Here is a 21,709-nt window from a genome sequence, read left to right as displayed (position 1 = left end):
CCCTCAGGGACATGCCCCTTAAGGCCTTTTCCCCATCAACACCTGCTCCTATTCCATCTTCTCCATGTTGCTGCTCTCAGACTTCACTCCCAGGAGGAAGGTTATCATGGGCATGGCAGGGTCACTGAGTTAGACTTTTGCCCCGCCCTAGAGGCCATCTTTAACCAAGGCACTTGGCACTGGGGAAAATTCCACATAAAGCAAAGCCACTTAAAAATGCCATGGATTTTCATTTTTTAAAAATTTTTATTTATTTTTATAGAGAGCATGAGCAGGGGTGGGGGCAGAGGGGGCAGGAGAAGCAGACTCCCCGCTGAGCAGGAAGCCCGTTCCGGGATTCAGTCCCAAGACCCCGCGATCATGACCTGAGCCGAAGGCAGCCGCTTCACCAACTGAGCCACCCAGGCATCCCCAGATTTTCATATTTCTGGTTTCCTAAGTAACCTAGTAAAGTCCTACTATGCTAGTCAGTTGAGGCTAGACTACGCTGCAGTAGCAGCAGCCCTCAAATCTCAGTGGCTTAACCCAAATACAAGTTTCTCACTAAAAACAAAGTCTGGAACAGCTCCTTAGGGTAGCCACCCTCTAGGCAATCTTGATCTTGTGGCTCTGACATCAACACCAAGGCTTCAGGTTTGTTGTGGCCTAAAGGGAGAAAGGGGAAGTGGAGGTGACTTCTCCAGCTTAACAAAAATACTCATCAGTATTTGTACCTTCGAGAAGGTAGAGATGTCCTTTTAAATGTCATGATGAGGACAACAAATTATCAAGTGACACAACCAGTCAGAATTACAGGTTTTGTCGAGGCTAAAGGATACTTGGCGACAGTCTGTGGTGTCTGGTGTCGTACACCACTTGTTTGTGTGAAATGAAGGAAGGGCAACTCTTTCCCACAGGAAAAAAATGGTTTCTGCTTTTCTGCAGACCAACAGGAAGAGGAACCCTTGTCCGCTCTGGCTGAAATTTCTTTCGTTCACTGTCTGGATGGCGTGGGGTTTTCAAGGGCAAGCACTAGAATTCCATAAGTCAGCACCAAGAGGAAATGGGGAGGCCTGCGAGGCTCAGGACTTATGGACAGAGAAGGGAGAAAATGGAAACATTAACAACTGAAATATAAGTTGGACACAGGGTGTGATACGGTAATAACATCCACTACCATAAAAGGCTTTCCGTAGGCCAGGCCCTGTTCTCAGCAGGGGTGTGGGACTCAATCTTAGGACCTGAGATCATGACCTGAGTGGAAACCAAGAGTCAGACGTGTAACAGACCAAGCCCCCCAGGCACCCCATTCTCACACCTTGATATCAGACTTCTAGCCTCAAAAATTCTGAGAAAATTAATTCCTGTCCTTGAAACCACCCAGGGAGTAGTGTTTAGGGAGGGCAGCCCAAGCAAATGAATACTCCTGCCCTGTCCTCCTTTGTAGTGGGCTCTATGTGTGATTTTGGTCTTGATTTTGACAAGTGTTAGGGAATATTCCAGAGACACGCAAGGCCTGGGGGACAGTGCTATGAACTCCCGTGTCTCACTAAGTATGTCAGGATGAGACCCGCTGCATAGCTCTAACCAACTCTAAAGCCCTGGTGGCTTCATGTGGCATAAGTTTATTTGCTGATCCTGAGATTCCAGTGTGGACCAGGCCACCCTCCTCCATTTTGCAGCTATGCCCCCCGGAGCTGATGGACAGAGAAGGCACTTCAGCTTTTAACAGCCTCAGCTGGGAAGTGACTTCCACTCACACGCCATTGGCCAGAACTAGTCACATGGCCCCAATCTGCGCGGGGCAGGGGTTTTGTGTCCGGGAAGTGTAGGGGAGCGTGTGGCTGATTGGCCAGCTTTCACCTTCTCTCCCATCCCTGTCGTGGGTTCTAAGAAATGAACATCACAGATGATGGCAGAAAACCCTCCATGCTCCCACGCCTGGAGCAGAGTTCCTGCATGACATCCGTTGACTCAGAGGCACGCCCGTGTTGCATTTTTCTACTTTTCACCAGCCCCCCAACCCAGGCCACAAAGGAGAGAGGAGTGGCTGGAGGCTGGAGGCTGGAGGCTGGATCCTGGATCCAGGTGCCAGGAATTCATTTCCAAAGTGGCCACTTCCTAAGACAGTCTGCTCCAACCTGATAACTTTCCTCCCTTTTCCAGTCTGGTAACCACAGGGAGCGCAGGTGACGACTCACTGGTGGTGGGTTTGGTTTTTGCCTTCAGCTTCCTGTTCCCTCCCTCCACTTCTTGTTTTCTAGCATGTTCACCTTCTGTCCAGACTGTGGCAAAAGTATCGAAGCCTCATTCAAATTCTGCCCCTACTGCGGAAAACCTTTGTCCTTAGCGGAGTATGAAGGGTCCCAGAACTTTGTCAGACCGCGTACGTCATCCTTCCGAGGTAAGAACCAGGCCTTCAAGGGATGATGCGTGCGTGCGTGCATTTAGGGAGGGAGGACAGTCATCTTTGCAGCCTGTTTGATGCTGCGCTGATCCCGGAGCTGCCTGGGGACTTGGGCTCAGTCTACACTCAGTTTTTTGGCATCTGATCGGCCCCGTTAAAGTTGACAACTCACACATTCCTGTCTCCAGTCTGAACTCCTCCCCTGAAATCCAAATTCATATGTGTATGTATTCGCCCGCTGCACCTGTTGTGTGTCCCATACGCATCTCCACACATGCCCAGGGCTGAGCTCCTGATGGGACTCTCACCCACCCATTTGTCCCTTCCATAGACTTTGCATCACGGTATACATGGCAACCATGTAATCCGGTTTCCCAGACCAGACCCTGCAGTCACCATCCTTCAGTCCTCTTTCTCTCCCACCCTGCGACTTCAGCTCTCCGGCAAATCTTGGCCATTCTCCCTTCAAAATCGGTCCCCACTTCTGCCACCTCCTGAGCCGCCACCCTGCCCCGTCCGTCCCCTACCTCTCAGGACCTGGCAGAGTTGGGTGCTGAGAAATCTCACAGATTGATGGACTGAATGAATGAAATATCAGCAGTAGGTCCTGGCCAATGGCAAGCCCAAGCACAGATCCTGCCTTGAGAAATCAAAGCGAGCGAGCTTGTCTGAAGGCCACAAAAGGAAGTCGGCATATGTGACATTCATTTTATCATTTGAGATTGCATTTGACTGCAAGTAACAGAAAAATGCTTCCTCAGGAGGTTTTTTGGTTTTTTTTAATGAATGGGTTTACTTTTCATACTAAAAAAGTCTGCGGGGACCAGTCCAGTGGAGGAATGGGGTCCCCCAATGCCATAAGGGACCCAGGCTCCCCGTCTTTCTGTTAGGACATTCTGAACAGAAGGGTTTTCCCCCCATGCTTATTGCCTTGAGTTTTCAAGATGGCTTCTCATCTCCGGTGTCGTGGCTGCATTCCAGACAGTTGCCGACAGTATTTACCTTCACCTGAGGTCAGAGTCTGAGGGTTTGGTTTTGCTTCTGGTTTTTTGTTTTTTAAGATTTATTTATTTCAGAGAGCGTGAGAGAGAGAGAGTGCGCAAGCATGAGCAAGAGGTTCAGAGGGAGAGAGAATCTCAAGCAGACTCTGTTCTGAGCACAGAGCCCGACTTGGGGCTCGATCTCACAACCCTGAGATCATGACCTGAGCTGAAGCCAAGAGTCAGATGCTTAACCAGTGGCGCCCTCAGAGCCTGAGTTTTAACCACGGCCTTCTCTAATGCCAACCTAGGACTCGGTTCATTATTCATTTATTCAGTCGCCAGGCATCAAATACACCTGGACCGCCTCCTGTGTACCTAGGTGCTGTCTGTCCCAGAGAGGTAGTAACACACACAATACTTACCAGGTGTCTGGTTTCTCAGAGCTTTTGAAAGTCAGTAAGGCAAACAGACATTGAATAAGCAACTACCAGGAGAGCATATGATAACGCAAGGGAAATGGATGGATCATGGAACCCACTGAAAGGAACTTTGTTTTTGGGGGGATCTGGGAAAGACTCCCTTGTGGGTCACATTTGAACCCAGACCGAGGGGTGATAAAAATTAGCTAAGTGAAGAGTGGGGTCGAGTTGAGGGAGTCACAAAAGTTCCACGCACCGGGGCACGGTAAAGGGAAAGGCCACGTGGCGGGGAGCCACGCACGTAGGAAAGATAGAGGTGGGCATCTTTTTTTTTTTAAAGATTTTATTTATTTATTTGACAGACAGAGATCTCAAGTAGGCAGAGAGGCAGGCAGAGAGAGAGAATGGAGGAAGCAGGCTCCCTACTGAGCAGAGAGCCTGACGTGGGGCTTGATCCCAGGACCCTGGAACCATGACCTGAGCCGAAGGCAGAGGCTTTAACCCACTGAGCCACCCAGGGACCCCAAGGCGGGCATCTTGACTGGGGGTAGACAGGCAGGGCTCTGTAGACCTTGGGTAAGGAGGTTAGTAATCATTGATGTAGTCGGGAGCTGTGGAGGGTTTCTACCAAGTGGGAGATACAATATGATTTGCATTTTGAAAAGATCTCTGTGGAAAGTGGGGGTGCCTGGGTGGCTCAGTCAGTTAAGTGTTTGACACTTGATTTTGGCTCAGGTCACAATCTCAGGGTCTTGAGATGGAGCCCTGTGTCAGGCTCCATACTGGATTTGGAGCCTGCTTAAGATTCTATTCTCTCTCCCTCTGCCCCTCCTCCCACTCATGAGCACTCATGCTCTCTCTTTCTAAAAAAAAAAAGAAGAAGAGGGGTGCCTGGGTGGTTCAGTGGGTTAAGGCCTCTGCCTTCGGCTCGGGTCATGATCCCAGAGTCCTGGGATCAAGCCCCACATTGGGCTCTCTGCTCAGCGGAGAGTCTGCTTCCCTTCCTCTCTCTCTGCTTGCCTCTCTGCCTACTTGTGATCTCTGTCAAATAAATAAATACAATCTTTAAAAAAATAAAAAATTAAATAAAAAATTAAAAAAAGAAGAAGAAAGAAAGAAAAGAGACCAGTTAGGAGGTCCTTCCAGCAGTCCGGGAACCAGCCATGCTAGTTAAGTTAGTGGCAACTGAAAGACTTCTGTTTTTAGTAATATGGCAGACTAAATGATCGGCAAAAGCCCCTTATGGTTCAACACGCCACAAAATGTTGGATAAAATATAAAAAGTATCTGCTGAAAAGCAGGACCAAGTGGGTCCTATCACTCAGTGAGTGAATTCTGAGAGAGTGAGAAACAGTAACAAAACACAGGGCTGAGCACATGCCGTGGATCGTGGTGATCCTGGACTGTTTGCTGGTCACTGGTGGTTTCGAGCCTGGGTTTTAATGGAGTATAAGAGACAAAGTTTAGGGCCTGAGCAGTGCAAGAGGTAAGACTGGAAAATGTAAAATCCAGGACTCCTCAGTGGGTAAACTGGAACAACAACAACAAAACGTTTGGAAAAACACCGAACAGAGAAAGTTAGTAAAGACATTTGTCTGCCTCAGCCTTGGCTGTGGGTGAAAGGTAGAAGAATGTCCTCCCTGAGAATTCCTAGCCAAGAACTCACATCCTCACCAGTTTGGGGCCAGAATTTGTACTGATCTGTGTAGCCCCCAGAAAAACCCAAGTGGGAAAGTTAGTGTAAAGGAATGAGGGGTGGGTGCCCTTCTCCAACAGAGGCAAAACTTCTCTTGGGGACACCCCCTTTAAAGACAGATCTTAGGGGCACCTGGGTGACTCAGTGGGTTAAGCCTCTGCCTTCGGTTTGGGTCATGATCCCAGGGTCCTGGGATCGAGCCCCGCATCAGGCTCTCTGCTTGGCGGGGAGCCTGCTTCCCTCTCTCTCTCTGCCTACCTCTCTGCCTACTTGTGATCTCTCTCTCTTTTGTGTCAAATAAATAAATAAAATCTTAAAAAAAAAAAAAAAAGACAGACCTTAGAGGAGCACCTAGGTGGCTCAGTCAGTTAAGCATCTGACTCTTGATTTTGGCTCAGGTCATGATCTTGGGATCATGAGACTGAGCCCGGATGAGGCTCTGTGCTGGGTGTGGAGCCTGCTTAAGATTCTCTCCCACTGCCTCTGACTTAGAGAATTCTCTTAGGACCAGGAGCTCCCAGTCAATCAAAAGATACCAGGAAAGACACCTGGGTGGCTCATTTGACTGGACATCTGCCTTCAGCTCGGGTCACAATTCCAGGGTCCTAGGATCGAGCCCCACACCAGGCTCTCAGTTCAGTGGGGAATCTTCTTCTCCCTCTCCCTCTGCCGCTTGTGTTCTTTTGCTGGCTCTCCTGCTCTCTTTCAAATGAATAAATAAAATCTTTAAAATAAAAGACACCAGGAAAACAAAAGACGCCAGTGTCAGGACAAACAACAAACCACAGAATCACACTGATGATGACCAGAGACCTCAGAATTAACAGATGAGAATATGTCTGAAACACACTTAACATAGTTAAAGAAATAAAAGAAGAAATTCAAAATATGGTGAAGAAGCAGAAGTTAGTTAGAATTGTAAAGGAACCAAAACAATTTGAAAAGGAACCAGACATCATCATGGTGACCAGAAACTTGCTGGATGGTTTAACTGCCGACCAGACACAGCTGAAGGGAGAATTAGCAAATTGGAAGATAGATTCAAAGAAATTGCCTAGAAGAAAGCAGAATGACAAAGCAGTAGAAGACACACAAGAGACACCATGACCCAAGGAGGAAAAGCAAATAACTAAAATGAAGGGAAGTTTGCTTAGATATTTAGGTGACAAGAGAACCAATACTTGGCTCTGGGGGTCCAAGGGAAGAGAGTACTCGAATGTGCCCTCAGAGTTCCTGGTTCAGGGGTTCCTAGAAGAGGCTTTGTCATCCCAGTTTGTGTCTGGTCTCCCTTTCTATAGGCTCAAGGAGACAAAGCAACTCCAGTCCTGAGATCCCTTCTAAGAAAGTGAGATGGTCCAGCTCTGTCACCTCCCCCTCATCATCCCTCTGCTTAGATGGTGACAGTTCCGGGTCTGAAGATACTGTGAGATCCAAAGGTAAGAGTTGGGGTCAATCCCGCTGGACTCAATGGGGAAAAGGCGGGTTGTTGGACAGAGTTCTGGGCTTCATTCCCCTGCTCGGGCATCCCCTACCCTGCCTGGGCCCTCATCCTTCTGCCTCACTTGCTGGACTGAGAGTCCTGTGTGGGCAGGGACCAGGTAGATTCATCTGCATAAGCCTGGTGCCCGCCAGCAAGTGTGGGAGTCTTGAGGACCATGTGCCCATCTCCTTCCCAGGTGGCCCTAGGATCTAAAGTCTCAGCCCTCGGTGCCTTGCTTCCATCCCGTTATCTTCCGGGCCCCTCTGCCTCTTGCCATTCTATGCCTTGGGTGGATGGTGGGTGGGAGGAATGCATTAGACAGTATCCTTTCTTGTGTCCACCATGCCATCCCATTCTCTTGCCAGCCTGGGAGCCCCTCAAGGACAGGGTCTCGGTCTAACAAATTTCTGAAGCTTCTTTATACTCAGCACAAGGCCAGGGCCTGGTTTGGGATGTTTCTGGTTGAGTATCTGGAATGTCTTTCTTCCTCTTCATAAAATTCTGCTCATCCAACAAGACCCAACTCAAATGTTCCCTCCTCCAGAAAGCCTCTCTTGACTTCTCAAGGCACCAAAAATCTCTTTCTCATATTCCTCTCTATGGCCCTGTTTCGGACTCAGTTCTGACCAGCTGTGTCCAGATCAGCCTCCCCCACCAAATTAGGGGCTCCCAAGGGACAGGGCCCAGGTCTGAGTCCTGTCTGGGTCTCCAGCTTTATCCCACGAGGTCCTGACTCATGAAAGGTCCCGGGAAGCATCTGTTGAATGAGCAAGTGAATAAATGAGCAGAGTGGCAAGCATTGTCCTATTACCCATCCAACTGCATTCTCCCAGATGCTGCTTTCTCTTTAATCTGAGCATCATCCCGCAGGGTCCTGGAGCAGACCCCCAACCCCCAAAAGCAGCCCACAGGCAACCAAGCGAAGCCCACAGGCGACGAAGAGAAGCCCACAGACACTGAAGCGGAGCCGGGTGACAACCTCACTTGAGGCTCTGCCCACAGGGGCGGTGGTGACAGACAAGAGTGGGCGGCACTGGAAGCTGGGACCCCTCCAGACCAGGGATGACCAGGGCATTCTCTATGAAGGTACAGTGTCCACAGGCCGGCAGGCCCTGGGCTGGGCTGGACCGGGGTGTCTTCGAACCAGGGCAAGGGGAATGGAACCCCTTTCTGGGAATGGAAATGGAAGCCATCTCCCAGCTGCAGACCTGCCTCTGTACAACTTTCTCTTAGACTTGGGCCTGCAGAACTCACCACCCACAGGGGCTGGGCAGATCGAGTAAATGTGTGCAGGAGTCCGAGAGTGAGCAGTTGGTAATGGTGGGGACTGTGGCCAACTGGAAAGCATGTGCTCTGTGTAAAGAGGCACGCCCCACCTCCACCTCCATCACGGGGGAGTACAGGCCCAGGGCAGTGAATGATAAGGATCATGACAAATGTTCTATCTATCCTGCAGTGGTGGCAGGGCCCCCCCGCAAAAATGTAGTTTGAATGTTGAGTGGTGATGGAGGATATGCATGACTACTTGCTTGCATAATTGAGGTTTCTGGGGAGTGCGGGTCTGCACCTCCCTGAGAAGAGGAAGAAAGGGCACCTGGTCTGGGTTTTTGTTCAGTTAAGGAGTGAGGGTTCCTGCCCTGGGGCCAGGGCCTCCGTGATTTGCATCTCCCATGGCAGCAAAGGAGGGAGCCCCCGTCCTCAGGCTTGCTTATCAGCCTGCCCAGATGTGGGGCCAGAGAGGAAGAGGCAGGACCCGGCTTAGACACTGGCGTTGTCAAAGTTTAAAAAATGGAGTCAGACACCTTGTGACAATGAAGAGAAAAAGAACTGTGCTGGGAGTGTTAGTATTAACCAACCTGATGTTTATCGAGTGCTTATTCACGGCCACACTGTGTTCTAAGCACTCTGTGGGAGGTTTGGTCATTTTTTCAATTGAGATAAAAGCCACATAACATGAAATTGATGATTTTAAAGTCTGCAGTTCAGTGGGGTATAGTCCGTTCACAGTGCTGTGCAGCCATCACCTGTATCTCATTGCAGAACGTTTCTATTAGCCGTAAAGGAAGCCCCGTGCCAAAGCACTCACTCCCCACCCACCCCACACTTTCCAGCCTCGGGCATCTGCTCATCTTCCCTCTGTCTCATCGGGTTTCTCTGTTGTGGACGTTCCAGATTTTGCATCTGTCTTCTTCCCCCACAGCGTGATGTTTTCAAGGTCGGTCCACATCATAGTGTGTGTGAGAACTTCATTCTGTCTTGTAGCTGAGCAATACTCTCTTGGTGTGTGTATGTCAGTGTCTACATTCACCGGTCGGCTGGTGGACAAGTGGATTGTTTCCGCTTTGGGCTGTGATGACTCCCCTTGCCCTGAGCGTCTGAGTACACATTCCCATGGGGACGAATGTTTGCTTTGTACTTCCTAACTCACCACGGGCGCCAGCACTGTCACTGTCCCCGTGTCCTAGAGGAGGGATGTGAATCCCAGAGATGTCAATAACCAGCCGGAGATCTGGCTCCAGAGATCTTCCAAGTTTGCGGGAAAAGCCAGAAATCTGGATTTTGATGGGAAATCTTTGATTTGGAAGTGCCATCTGGGCGTGGGCTACTGTCCGGGTGGGGAGCAGGGCTGGTGAGGGCTGTGGAGCACGTTTGCACTGTTTGGGGCTGTGTCACCCACCAGCCACATCGCCTTTCTCCTCTGCGAGCTTGCACCAGTCAAGAAATGGTGCAGTTTTATGTCCTGTAGTTAAAGCCAATAACAATTAAACAACAGCCAGAATTGTGATTTTTTTTTAATGGCTGCTGACACTCTTTTTTTTTTTTAAGATTTTATTTATTTATTTGACAGACAGAAATCACAAGCAGGCAGAGAGACAGGCAGAGAGAGAGGAAGGGAAGCAGACTCCCTGCTGAGCAGAGAGCCTGATGCGGGGCTCGATCCCAGGACCCTGAGATCACAACCTGAGCCGAAGGCAGTGGCTTAACCCACCGAGCCACCCAGGCGCCCCGGCTGCTGACACTCTTGGCCCACTCTGTCCCCCGTCCTTGGTTCATCCCACCACTCAGCTCATCTCACTCCCTTACTCAAGCAGCCCTGTGAGGGGGCGTTCTCTTCCTCATCAGCTCCTGGGTTATGACATCATCCTCCCTGTCTCCCCAGAACAATCCGGGAGAACCAGTAGATGCCAATAGAAAAACCACTGGACGCCAGTAGCACCCAGCCCCTCCCCCCACCGTGACAACCAAAACTATCTCCAGACACTGCCAGCTGCCCACAGGGGAAATTGAGACCCACTGAGTCAGGCCATCCCAGACATATAAGTTTAACAGTCACATGGAAGCGCTGTGATTTTATTTTATTTTTTAAGGTTTTTTTTTATTTATTAGAGCACGCGCATGAGAGGGGAAGGAACAGAGGGAGAAGGGGAGAGGGAATTTCAAGCTCACTCCCCCGCTGAGCATGGAGCCCGAGTAGGGCTTGACTCCATGACCCTGAGATCATGACCTGAGCTGAAACCAAGAGTCAGACGCTCCACGACCTAAGCCCCCCAGGCACCCCAGCACTGTGATTTTATTAAGCACCTTTCAAACGGCCCACAACAGAGAGGTTGGGGCAGAGATGGGCATGCCAGGCTCAGGCGGGGCATAAGCAAAGACTCAGAGGCTAGAAACCCAAGAACAGGAGCAGGAAGCATCAGGATGCTGGCGTTCCTGGCAGTGAGAGTGGGGGTGCGGGGTGCCCAGAGTCTCCAGCAAGCCCTCCCCTCGCTGGGAGGTGGGACAGCGCAGCCAGACCTTGTGGGCTGTCCTCCTGTCTCTGCTGGCAGCTAGTTGTCTAACCTCGTTCGGGTTCAAGTGATGTCCTGACCTTGTGCCTCAGTTTCCTCACCTGCAGAATGGGATAAGAGTCATTGTTGGGAAAGCTGCGCAGGTGGACCAATGCAGAGGAAAGCAACAAGTACAGTGCAAGTGCTTCTTGTCACTGTGCTGCTCATGATGGATCTCAGAGCAGCTTTCTTGCTCCAGGTTCAACATCGCCAGTCTTCTGGTAGTCGGGGGCCTCCACCTGCTCGCCTGCTATGCCCTTGTCAGCCTTGGGAGCACATAGGGACTTTCCATGTATCAGGTCTGCGTCAGACAGGGGTCTCCCCAGGTCCCAGAGTCCGGAGCCCTGGGTTGATAGCCAGGCTCTGCAGGAGCCGTTGGCCAAGCACATTGCCCCTCCTGGGCCTCTGTCGGCCCCCCTCTATAATGCGAGTGGCCCAGCTGGCTCCCCGGGCTATTAGAGGAGTGGACAAGAGAAGCCCTTCATAATCCGCAGAGAAGTGCAAGAGATGTATGTAAGTTGCCAGCTCTTCCTGCCTGCTTCTGAGTGCCAGGCGTGTACCTGTCACCTGCCCACGTGGGAACTCTGGGAGCCCGGTTAGTATGCATGAGAGGTGCCATAGTCCACTCCAGACACCCGCTGACGATCTCCCCAAGCCCCCTTCCCGCAGCTGGGACGGACCCCTCTGCACCCTGAGATCTCAGCCCCTCACACATTTCCTTCTTAAAGGACCAGCTCAGGTCACCTTTGGCCCTGAATTTGCAAACCCTGGGCTCCCACCCTGCTCCAGCTGGAGCTTCTCAAGAACAAGGGTGACCTCTGGGTAACTGTCACCTCCCTGTCCCTTGGCTCAGCATCTTAAACAACACAAACCTGGATGGTGAAGGGGTAGGAAAGATGGGAGGATGGAAGGAGAGGAGGGAGGACTCGGAGGGCCACGGGGATGAACTATGCTGTTTTAGTTCATGGGCTCTGGATGACAAGGCAGGGCCAGCCCTTCCACTTACTGGTTGTGGGTCCTTGGGCCAATTATGATATTTTAAAAACTGCCACACACCAGGCACCCACTGTGACCCCGGCTTGGTGCTTGGCTCTGGGGCCAGGCGGGTTCACCAAGTGGTGCATTTGAAGGCGGAAACTAGCTATGATGCTCAGCTATGGCCCGTCGGAGCCCTTGCTTCAGAGCCCGGGGGCGGGCTTCGTCATTCCTATTTCACAGACATGGCAACGGAGGCCCAGAGAAGTCTAACGCCTCCGGCAAAGTCATACAGAGAGTTGGTGGCCCAGTGGCCTCCTCTGTCTTTTGGCCTCTCTGACCCTCCGCTCTCGTCTCCTCCACCAGGTGGCGCTAATGATGACAGCAAGAGCAGTAATAGTAACATCGTAGTAGACCTTAAAGGGAAACCATGAGCTTTTAAAACCCACTCTTAGCGCGGGGTTTGTAACCAAACAGAATGGCACAAACATGCAGGGTGTTTATGAGCAAGAGGGGAAGAAGGAGGTGGGAGGCGGGTGCAGCCCAGCCATAGCTTCAGCTGTCCCCATGGGGACTCTGGAGCAGAAGTGGTCTTTGAGCATCGTTCTGTGTTGGCCCGACACAGCTGGGCCTTTACATCCCCCTTGAAAACCTGTTGGATATGAGCCGCCCCAGGATTGCAGCTTTGGGGACCCCCGAGATGCTGAAGGCTACTTGGGACAGCACTCCCCGGGGGGACAGGGCTGGGACAAGAAGTCCTTCCTCGCAGGGCTTCTGCATCTGTACTTCCCCATACGTGTCAACAAATCCAAATAGCTGGTGTGTTGAGGGTCTCTAGGACCACCCCCCAGGCTCACTTGTTCACAAAGAGGACCCATCCACAAGCCTCAGTCCTTAGCTGTTCTCATCCCATGATTCATTACAGCAGAAGGACACAGAGCACAGGCAATGGGGAGAAAGACACATGAAGTCCGGGGGAGACCAGCATCGGCCTCTGAGAGTCCAATCCCTGTGGAGTCACACAGGTTGCACAAGGAAGCGTGACAACATGTGTGAAATGTCATCTACCAGGGACGCTCCTGAAAGACTCAGCACCCAGGTTTTTTACTGGAAACTCGTTACATAGGCGCACTCTGCCTGGAACGTACCAAATTCTAGACTCTTACAAGGAAAGCAGCTATTCAGCATGATAGTTTGGGCACAGGACCCCCCTCTTATTGTTAGAGAATGCTGGAACCCTCCTCAAACCCAGGTTCCCAGACACCAGTCAGGGGTCACCCTTGCAAGCAAGCCTTTCCAAGGAGAGCAGGCAGGCCTTCTCATCAATAACCCTCTTTGTGTAGCTGAATATTAACAAAGAAAAAAAAGAGCCTGTTTGAAAATAGGAAGGAAGGGGTCTTGAAAGCCAAGAGTGCACTTGATCCCCAGGGAACCAGAGAAGCGGAAGTGCTGCTTGTTCCTGGGAAGCTTGAGGACCATGACTCACCTTCCCTCTAGATGATAACCTGGTTCATTTTGTCCACCCACAGCTGAAGCTCTCTCCACCCTCGCCTGCAAGTCAAGTCAGAAGCAGACGTTCTCGCTTAAACTCGTAAGTATCCCCAAGGTGCAGAGCCAAGAGGGGAGGGCCTGCGGCTTGGGCACCACCGACCTCCAGGCCCCTCAGAGGGCTGGCCCAGGCAGAAGAGCTCGGTCTTGGCCTGCGGGCGGCTGTGGGACCTCAGACCAGGCACATCTCCCTCCAGCCTCATGTTCTTTATCACAGGGACTCGGAAACTGCCGTGAGGTCTGCCCCACACCCCAGTTCTGGCACAAGGCGGTCTGGGCAGGTGCCTTCTTCCCTCCTGGGGCTGAGTTTCCTCATCTGGGTGAGGGAGCCACTAATACCCACACTGTGTGACCCACCTGCCTGTCTTAGAGCTTGTATTTCTTGAGCACCGCTATATATCCCTGTGCTGGGTGTTGGGGCCCATCAGACAAGCAATGAGATGGGGTCCCTTCACTGAGGAGTCCATGAAATCACACACAATCTCAGCACATGGGAAACATGCACTTGAGGGGGGCCCAGAGGAAAAGCCAACCAAGAACACGAGAGCAGCCAGGCAGGTGAGTGGCGTCCCTCCCAGAGAGGAAGAGCCTATAACAGTATATCATCCTGGTTAGCAGCCTCATCATTACCCCTGAGAGCTGCACTTATAGGTGACTTTCATTTTCTTACCTTCGTTTATGCAGATTTTCTCACCCCTAAAACACCAGGGCAGCCAGTCCTGGTGCCCCCCTCCCCCGCCCACCCTGTGGCCCTAGATGGAGGCTGTGTGAGTGGACTCCAGAGCCAGGCTAACAGATGAGTAATGGCACCTGCTTGCTGAGAGCCTGTTCCAAAAAAATAATAATAATAATAATTTTTTTTAAAAGAGAGATAGGGGCGCCTTGGTGGCTCAGTGGGTTAAAGCCTCTGCCTTCGGCTCAGGTCATGATCTCAGGGTCCTGGGATCGAGCCCCGCATCGGGCTCTCTGCTCAGCAGGGAGCCTGCTTCGTCCTCTCTCTCTGCCTGCCTCTCTGCCTACCTGTGATCTCTGTCAAATAAATAAATAAAATCTTTTTAAAAATAAATAAATAAATAAATAAAAAGAGAGATAAAGAGAGAGGGCCTGTTCTGTGCCCAGCCCTGGGCTAAGAGTCTCACGAGCAGGCCTGGTAGGTAGTTCCTTTGTTCCCCCCATTTAACAGATGAGGAAATGGGGACTTGATCACTTGCCCAGGGGCACCCAGCATACAAGTTGCTTTGTCCACTTCTGTATCTTCAATGCCAGTAGAATACTCCGCACATAATAGGTGTTTTGTACAAAGAAGGAATGAATGGCAGTGCTGAGATTTGAACCTAGCTCTCTTTAACCCGTGCTCTTAAGAGGCCAGCTGTACCAGTCGTGTATAACCTCCATTTCATGGGCTGAGATGGCTGCCCCAGCTCCTGCTATCTCCGCTGCATTCCAGCCACCTGGAACAGAAGAGGAAAGGGAGAGCCTGCCCAGCCCTTTGAGGGTGTAACCTGAAAGTCACTCCCATCTCATCTGCTTACATCTCTATAGGCTAGAAGTTGGTCACAGGGTCATTCCTTGTTGCAAGGGAGGCTGGGAAATGTAGTTTTTAACTGAAGGCCACAGGCCTAGGGAAACCTGTGGATCCTATCATAAAATAAAAGGAATCTGGGCAATGGGAAATCATGTGTTCACATGCAGCACCCTGGGGAATTCAGTTCTGATGTGGGGGTCGTGGTGGTCGTTGCTGGCGTTAACCTGGGGTGAGGCATGGCTAGTGACAACCTTGTCTAAGAGCTTCTGCCATGATGCCTTCTCCCCCGCCATTCCTGACTAGGATGCCAAGGATGGGCGCTTGTTCAACGAGCAGAACTTCTTCCAGCGGGCCGCCAAGCCTCTGCAAGGTATCTTGCCCGGAGATGGGCAAAGGGGAGAGAGTTAGGGCTTCTAGCTTGGTCAGAACAGCAGCTTCCCCGTGAAGGGGTGGGAAGGGCGGGGATGACATTACAGGGCCAGATGTGCCCAGTCATTTGCAGGCCTCAGAGGACAGACAGCATGGGCTGAGGCTGGCTGTACCAGCTCTGAGCCAAGCGTTCAATTTTCAGGAGCACAAGGCAGTTACTAAGCATAGTCATTATTTAAAATTAATTACATCATCTTACAACCAAATACATTATTTAAGAACAGTAATGAGTATTCAGATCCTCAAAACTCATCACTTCCTAATCGTTTTTCTAGGTACATAGCGGGCAGTGGGCCACCTGGAACACATTGCTCATGTCCACTGTACCTGCTTGGTGAAAATGCCATACGAATGGCGTGTGGTGTCTCTTCCAGCTCCACATTCCGTGATCTCAGACCTATGGCCTGAAATGGGCCGTGGTGGGAAGCATTGACACCACAAAAAATCGGCAAACACGACCAGCCAGGGCTGTCTTTCCCTGGACGGCCAGTCATTAAACTTTTACCAGCACGCTACTGGCTCTATACCATCCAGCCGAGATCCTGGGAGATGGGCAGACCACTGGTTGATGCCATGACACTTGAGACATTTCCTGATCTTACCAATGACACTGTGAATTCAGAGGTCACTCTGTTGTCCTTCTCCCTTCCACGCCAGATCCGTATATGCGTTCAGCTGGGCTCACCCTGTCCCCTGCAGATGTAGGTTACAGTCAGAGGTCAGCAATGAACACTCTTTCACCACCCCATTGTCACCAGCCCATAGAGGCGGCATCTCTGACCAGGAGAGGCACTCTGGCAGTCTGGACTGGGCTCAGGCACTCTTTGCTTCTGCCCTGAGAAGGGACCATGGGCCCCAGGACCACGGGGGCTCTGACCTCTCGCCCCCCTCCCACAGTGAACAAGTGGAAGAAGCTGAACGCGACCCCCCTCCTGGCCATCCCCACCTGCGTTGGTTTTGGGATTCACCAGGACAGGTACAGGTGAGTCACTCCACCTCCAGCCACCTTGCTGGTCCCTTTCTTTTTCTCCGTGTCATGTGCCCGGACCCCTGGAGCCTGTCCGTGGCTTCCTTCTCCCCATATTTGAGCCAGGCTGATCCCCTAACAATCAGGAACCCTTGCTCTCGCCCGGGACCGGGACCTTATAGCCACCCAGCCAGAGTCCAGCCTCTGTTCTGCGTCCCCTCCCTGCCCTGTCCTCTCTCCCTCTTCCTGGGATACTCCTCTATCTTCCAGGTTCCTGGTGTTTCCCAGGCTGGGGAGGAGCCTTCAGTCGGTCCTGGATGACAACCCGAAGCACATCTTGTCGGTGAAGTCTGTATTCCAGATGGCCTGCCGGCTGGTAGGTGCCTTGCAGCTGCTGGCTCCCGTCCAGGGGATGGAGACCTGGGTCCTAGATTATCTGCCGGCTTGTTCACTGACACATTCAACCTGTGCGTCCCTCTGCTGGCCACTGGGGACTAGCACTTGACCAGAACAAATGAACACTGGGCCATTAGAACCAGAGAGATAAGCATTCCCATGTGGGAGTTGGAGGAAGGGGGCCCGGCCTCAAAATGAGGGACTCCACTGGGCTTCCTGGTGGAGACTGTTTATAAGCCGTGAGTGGGAAATGGCAAGGTGGTGGGTGGAGTGGGAGTGGAGGGGCTACACGGAGAGACTATTCCAGGCCAAGGATACAGCTTAGGCAAAGGTGTGTATAGGAGAGGGAGCATAAGGCATTTGTTCACTGATTTAGTCCCTCGCCCATCCATCCTTTCGTTAAATAGTTATCAGATCACTGCTGGGTGTCAGACACTGTCCCAGGGGCCGGGAGTAACAGGGGTATGGTTTTTATGTCCAGTGGGGGAGGATGATATTAAACAGTTTCACAAGCTGTGAAAGTTCTCTGAACAGAAATGTCCCTGTACTGTGACAGGCGATATAAAGACCCAATTTAAATTCCTGGAGAGCTGGGAGTGGCCAGGGAGTGACCTGTTAGGTGTGTCCTGAAGGTCTCTGTGCTGATATGTCTGGGTAGAGAGGGTAAGGTAGGGATGGCATGGAGAGGTCAATGGTGACCAATCACACAGAACACCAAGCTGAGGACTCTGTCCTAAGGGCACTGGGGAGCCATGGGAGCATTGGGAGCAGAGGAAAGGCAGGCTCATCTGTGGGTACAGAAAGACCCTGGGGGCACATGGCCATGGACAGGAGGGTGTGATAAGGAGGCCAGGTGAGGTTGGCATGAAAGGACATGCCTGAGGAGATGGGCTCTGGGGACAGAGAGTTTGTAGAACAAGAACCTAGTGGACAGGTAAGCCTTGGGGTCAAGGTGGGCTTCGGGATATATTCAGGATGTAACTAACACCCAGGTAGCTCAGTGTATGAGTCTAGATCTCAGCGAAGAAATCAGAGCTAGGGATAAGAAATACAGATTGCTTAAATAAACATATTTCTGCTCTTTGGGAGAAATGAGAAGTCTTTGGTGTAAGTGGCCATTGAGTTTTGCTTTTTTAGTTTTGGCGGGGCCGGGGGTGGGGTGGCAATAAGAAACCAACATCTTCCCCTCCTGAGTTCACAGTCAACAGAGGAATAGCCGGAAGAGGTAGATGGAAAACGGATACTACCTTTAATGCTGATTTTTCCAAAGTCTAGTTAGAAGACATGCTTGGGTATGTCATCGGGAACGGGCTTCCTAATGCTTCACTCAGAATCAGGTTTAAACGCGCTTCCCCCTGCCAGTCACAAGTAGCGCCTCCAGGCCCCAGGCCCATCTGTGGAGGTTCCTTCACTGGGCTTTGCCTCAGAGCCTCTTCCCATTCGTCATCATGGAGATGCTTGCTTTCTTCCCCCAGCTGGATGCCCTGGAGTTCCTCCATGAGAATGAGTACGTCCATGGAAATGTGACAGCTAAGAACATCTTTGTGAGTCCAGAGGACCTGAGCCAGGTAATAGCCAGGTCCCCTCCACCCCAGGGGCTCTCTGGGCCCAGGATCTCATCTGCCACAAAACCTCCATGTATCTCACAATGCTTACCACAGACAAAGGATTGCTATCCATCATATGCAAAGGGCTCCTTTGAATAAATAAGAGTTAAACGACTTAGTAGAAAATGGACAAAGGTTAGGAAAAGCAGTTCACAGAATAAGAAACCCACAGGTTAGCTAACCATGTGAAAAGATGCTCAGCCTCCCTAAATAATGTCCATAATCATAGAAATTGAAAAATTAAAACTTCCTGTTTTAGGGGTGGATAAAACTTAAAAGAATGAAGAATTGCTGATAAGGATGTAAGGAAACAGAAATTCTTTATATGCTGTTGGAGGTGTGAATTGGCCAACCTTTCTGGAAGGCCATTGGATATAGCAGTCAAAATTTTAAATGCATATGGGGTTTTTTTGATCCAACGGTTCATCTTTTAGGAATGTGTCCTATCCATATATTCACAGGACTGTGCAAAGATATATGTGCAAAATGTTTCTGATAGCATTGATTGTAGTAGTCAAGTGAGAAAACTTTAAATATACATTCCTGGTAGAGTACTGATTAGATAACATTTTTAAGTAAATTTAATTACTTTTAGAGTTGCAAATGACAGAAACCCAATTTAACATGGCTTTAAAAAAATGTATAAGGGGGTGTTGCAAATTATTTGCCCATTGAGTGGAAAAATCCAGAACTTCATTAACTTCAGGCATGGCTAAACTTGGTCTATCTGGCTCCAAATTTTAATGCCTGGAACCACTATTAAAGTGCAAGGGCGGGACACCTGGGTGGCACAGTGAGTTAAGCGTCAGACTCTTGGTTTTGGTTCAGGTCATGATCTCAGGGTCATGAGCTAAGCAAGGAGTCTTCTCAAGTTTCGCTCTCCCTCTGCCCCTCCCCACTCTCTCCCTCCCTAATCAATCCGTCAGTTTTTTTTTTTTTTTAATAAAATAGGGCACCTGGGTGGCTCAGTCATTTAAGTGTCTGCCTTCAGCTCAGAGTCCTGGAATCAAGCCCCACTTTGGGCTCCCTGCTCGTGTGGAGCCTGCTTCTCCCTCTCCCACTGCTGTTCCCCCGGCTTGTGCTCGCTCGCTCTCTCTCTCTCTATCAAATAAATAAATAAAATCTTTTAAAAAAAAAGAAATGACTATTAGTGGTTACTTCTGAGTGGTGGGTTGGGGGCTAGAGGTGGTTGGTTTGGGTTCTTTTCACTTCATGCTCTTCTGTACTGTTTGGCATTCAGTTGTTTCAAATTGCACCCATGTTTGAACTCTCTGACTCTAGAATCCAAGCTCCTAACCTCCAAACTGTATGGCTTCTCCCCATGTCCACACAGGTGACACTGGCAGGCTACGGCTTCACCTTCCGCTATGCCCCCGGTGGCAAACACGTGGCCTACATGGAAGGCAGCAGGAGCCCACATGAGGGGGATCTTGAGTTCATGAGCCTTGACCTACACAAGGGATGTGGTAAGAGTCCAGAGATTCAGGACCATGGAGATATGCTTCTCATACAAGGGTAGCTGTAGGTTTTCTTTTTTTTTTTTTTTTAGATTTTATTTATTTATTTGAGAGAGAGAGAGAGTAAACGAGTGCACAAGAGCAGTGTGAGGGGCTGAGGGAGAAGCAGACTCCCCACTGAGCAGGGAGCCTGGTAAGGGGCTTGAACAGGGACTCTAGGATCATGACCTGACCCGAAGGCAGACACTTAACCAACTGAGCTACCCAGGCACCCCGGCTCTAGGTTTTCATAGCCGCAGACAGCAGGTGGCCAGACACAGGAATCCCACTAAGGGAGCTAGAATAAGGATTCAGAACCACGGACAGCCTGTGTTAGTGAGTTGTAGGGCAGCACCAAGGACAGCAAGTGGCTGAACACTTGGGAACTGGGACTGGGAACATAAAAGTTGTCCAAGAGTCATTCAGGAGAGGTTGTCAAGGAGGCATGGATACTAACTATCCATATCTGGAGCACAGGAGTAAGTCTGGATGGAGACCCACATATCAGCAGTATCTCAGGAGTTGTCAGCTGAAGCCCTGGGAGAGGAATGAGATTATCCAAGGAAAGTGCACAGAATAAGTAAGAAGAGAGTACTTTGAGGAGAAAACTCCTTGAGGAGTTTTCAGCCTCTCCTTCCCAAATCCCTTGATGTTGTATACATCCACGTGTCTACCTGTGTCCTCCCATCAGACTCCCCCATCCCAGGAAAGGGGTGGTGCCTCTGCCTCCAGCACTGAGTGGCAGAAGGTCTGGCACAGTCAACTCTCAGTGCTTGTTTAATGCTTACACACATTGTTGTCTAAATTATGTTATTCAGGAAGCATAAAAAAAATAAAATCCCACAGGCTCCATTACCTTCCTCCATTGAGGCTGAGTTCAGTGTCCATCCTTCTGGGCTCCCTCATGCCCTTTTCTGCTACCACCCTAGCTCAGGTAATCCCACACCGTACGGTGTCTCCATTAAACTGTCAAGGGTTGGAAGCCAACCAAACTCTTGCCTGGGATTTAAGAATGTGGGATGGGGCCTGGTGCACAGAGCTCTGAGGACCTATTGAATGGATGAGTGCATGAATAAAAGACAAGTAGACAAGGGAGTAAGCTAGCAAAAGCAGGAATGTAGGGACAGCTGACAGAGCGAATGAGAGTAATTGAGAGACTCATGAGGGCACAAGAGCAGGTAAATGAGAAAGTGAATGAACAGATGAGAACCTGTGTGCTTGGGTGGTTGAGTGCATTGAGTCAGAGAAAGAGAGTGGAGGTGTCAGTACGTGGAGCATTCGGACTGAGCTTGCCTCCTCTTGCCCTGCCTCCCCAGGGCCATCCCGCCGCAGCGACCTCCAGACCCTGGGCTACTGTTTGCTGAAATGGCTCTACGGTATCCTGCCATGGACAGACTGCCTTCCCAACATCGAGGATATCATGAAGCTGAAACAGAAGTGAGTCTGGGGGTCAGCAGAACGCAGCACTGGCCCGGCACCCCAGAAGGTGGGGCAGAAGCTCAGAACCCAGCAGGGAACAAAAAGGAGGGGGAGGCAGCGTCCAGCAGAACCAAGGCCTCTACAGTACTCGGGCATATCCAATAGCATCCATTGCAGTGGACAAGAGCATGGGCTCCAGAGTCACGCTGCCAGGGTCAGACACCAACCCCATCACTGCAGTGTGTTGGGTGGGCAGCTTAATAACTTCCACAAGCCTTATGTTCTCCCTGGGATGAGATCTTGTTAGCACCTACCTCAGGACTTGTGGAAGGATTCAGGGGAGTCAGGTACACAGCACTCAGCACAGAGCCTGACCTGTAGAAAACACTCACAGTGCACAGGACACCATGATTCATCCGTTCCTTCACAGACAAGTGGGCAGCCTAAGCAGTTAGGCCTGGGCTCTGCTTCAGCATGCGACAATACCAGCCACCCGTGTCCACACTTCCTCTCCCTGCCGTCGGCTTATAAAACCACCAGATCCTCCTAGCTCTGG

General features: G+C 50.8%; 1 protein-coding gene across 4 annotated transcripts in view; it reads left to right on the top strand.

Annotated features, from left to right (window-relative positions):
* The window catches only part of VRK3 (VRK serine/threonine kinase 3), a 33,739-nt gene that overhangs the window by 1,409 nt on the left and 10,621 nt on the right, over positions 1-21,709 (top strand). For all 4 annotated transcript variants that reach the window (XM_032839336.1, XM_032839335.1, XM_032839337.1 and 1 more), the window contains exons 3-12: positions 2,244-2,383; positions 6,783-6,920; positions 7,835-8,050; positions 13,296-13,357; positions 15,143-15,209; positions 16,166-16,250; positions 16,506-16,611; positions 18,107-18,199; positions 19,572-19,704; positions 21,051-21,171. In XM_032839336.1, the coding sequence (XP_032695227.1) occupies positions 2,245-2,383; positions 6,783-6,920; positions 7,835-8,050; positions 13,296-13,357; positions 15,143-15,209; positions 16,166-16,250; positions 16,506-16,611; positions 18,107-18,199; positions 19,572-19,704; positions 21,051-21,171 (1,160 nt within the window). In that variant the 5' untranslated portion in view covers position 2,244. The remainder of the gene's footprint in view (positions 1-2,243; positions 2,384-6,782; positions 6,921-7,834; positions 8,051-13,295; positions 13,358-15,142; positions 15,210-16,165; positions 16,251-16,505; positions 16,612-18,106; positions 18,200-19,571; positions 19,705-21,050; positions 21,172-21,709) is intronic.

This window comes from Lontra canadensis, unplaced genomic scaffold (genome assembly GCF_010015895.1).
Source record: "Lontra canadensis isolate GAN:19392208 unplaced genomic scaffold, GSC_riverotter_1.0 scaffold107, whole genome shotgun sequence".
Lineage (NCBI taxonomy): Eukaryota > Metazoa > Chordata > Mammalia > Carnivora > Mustelidae > Lontra > Lontra canadensis.
The sequence above is the reverse complement of the archived record's forward strand: the minus strand, read 5'-3'. Positions and strand labels throughout refer to the sequence as shown.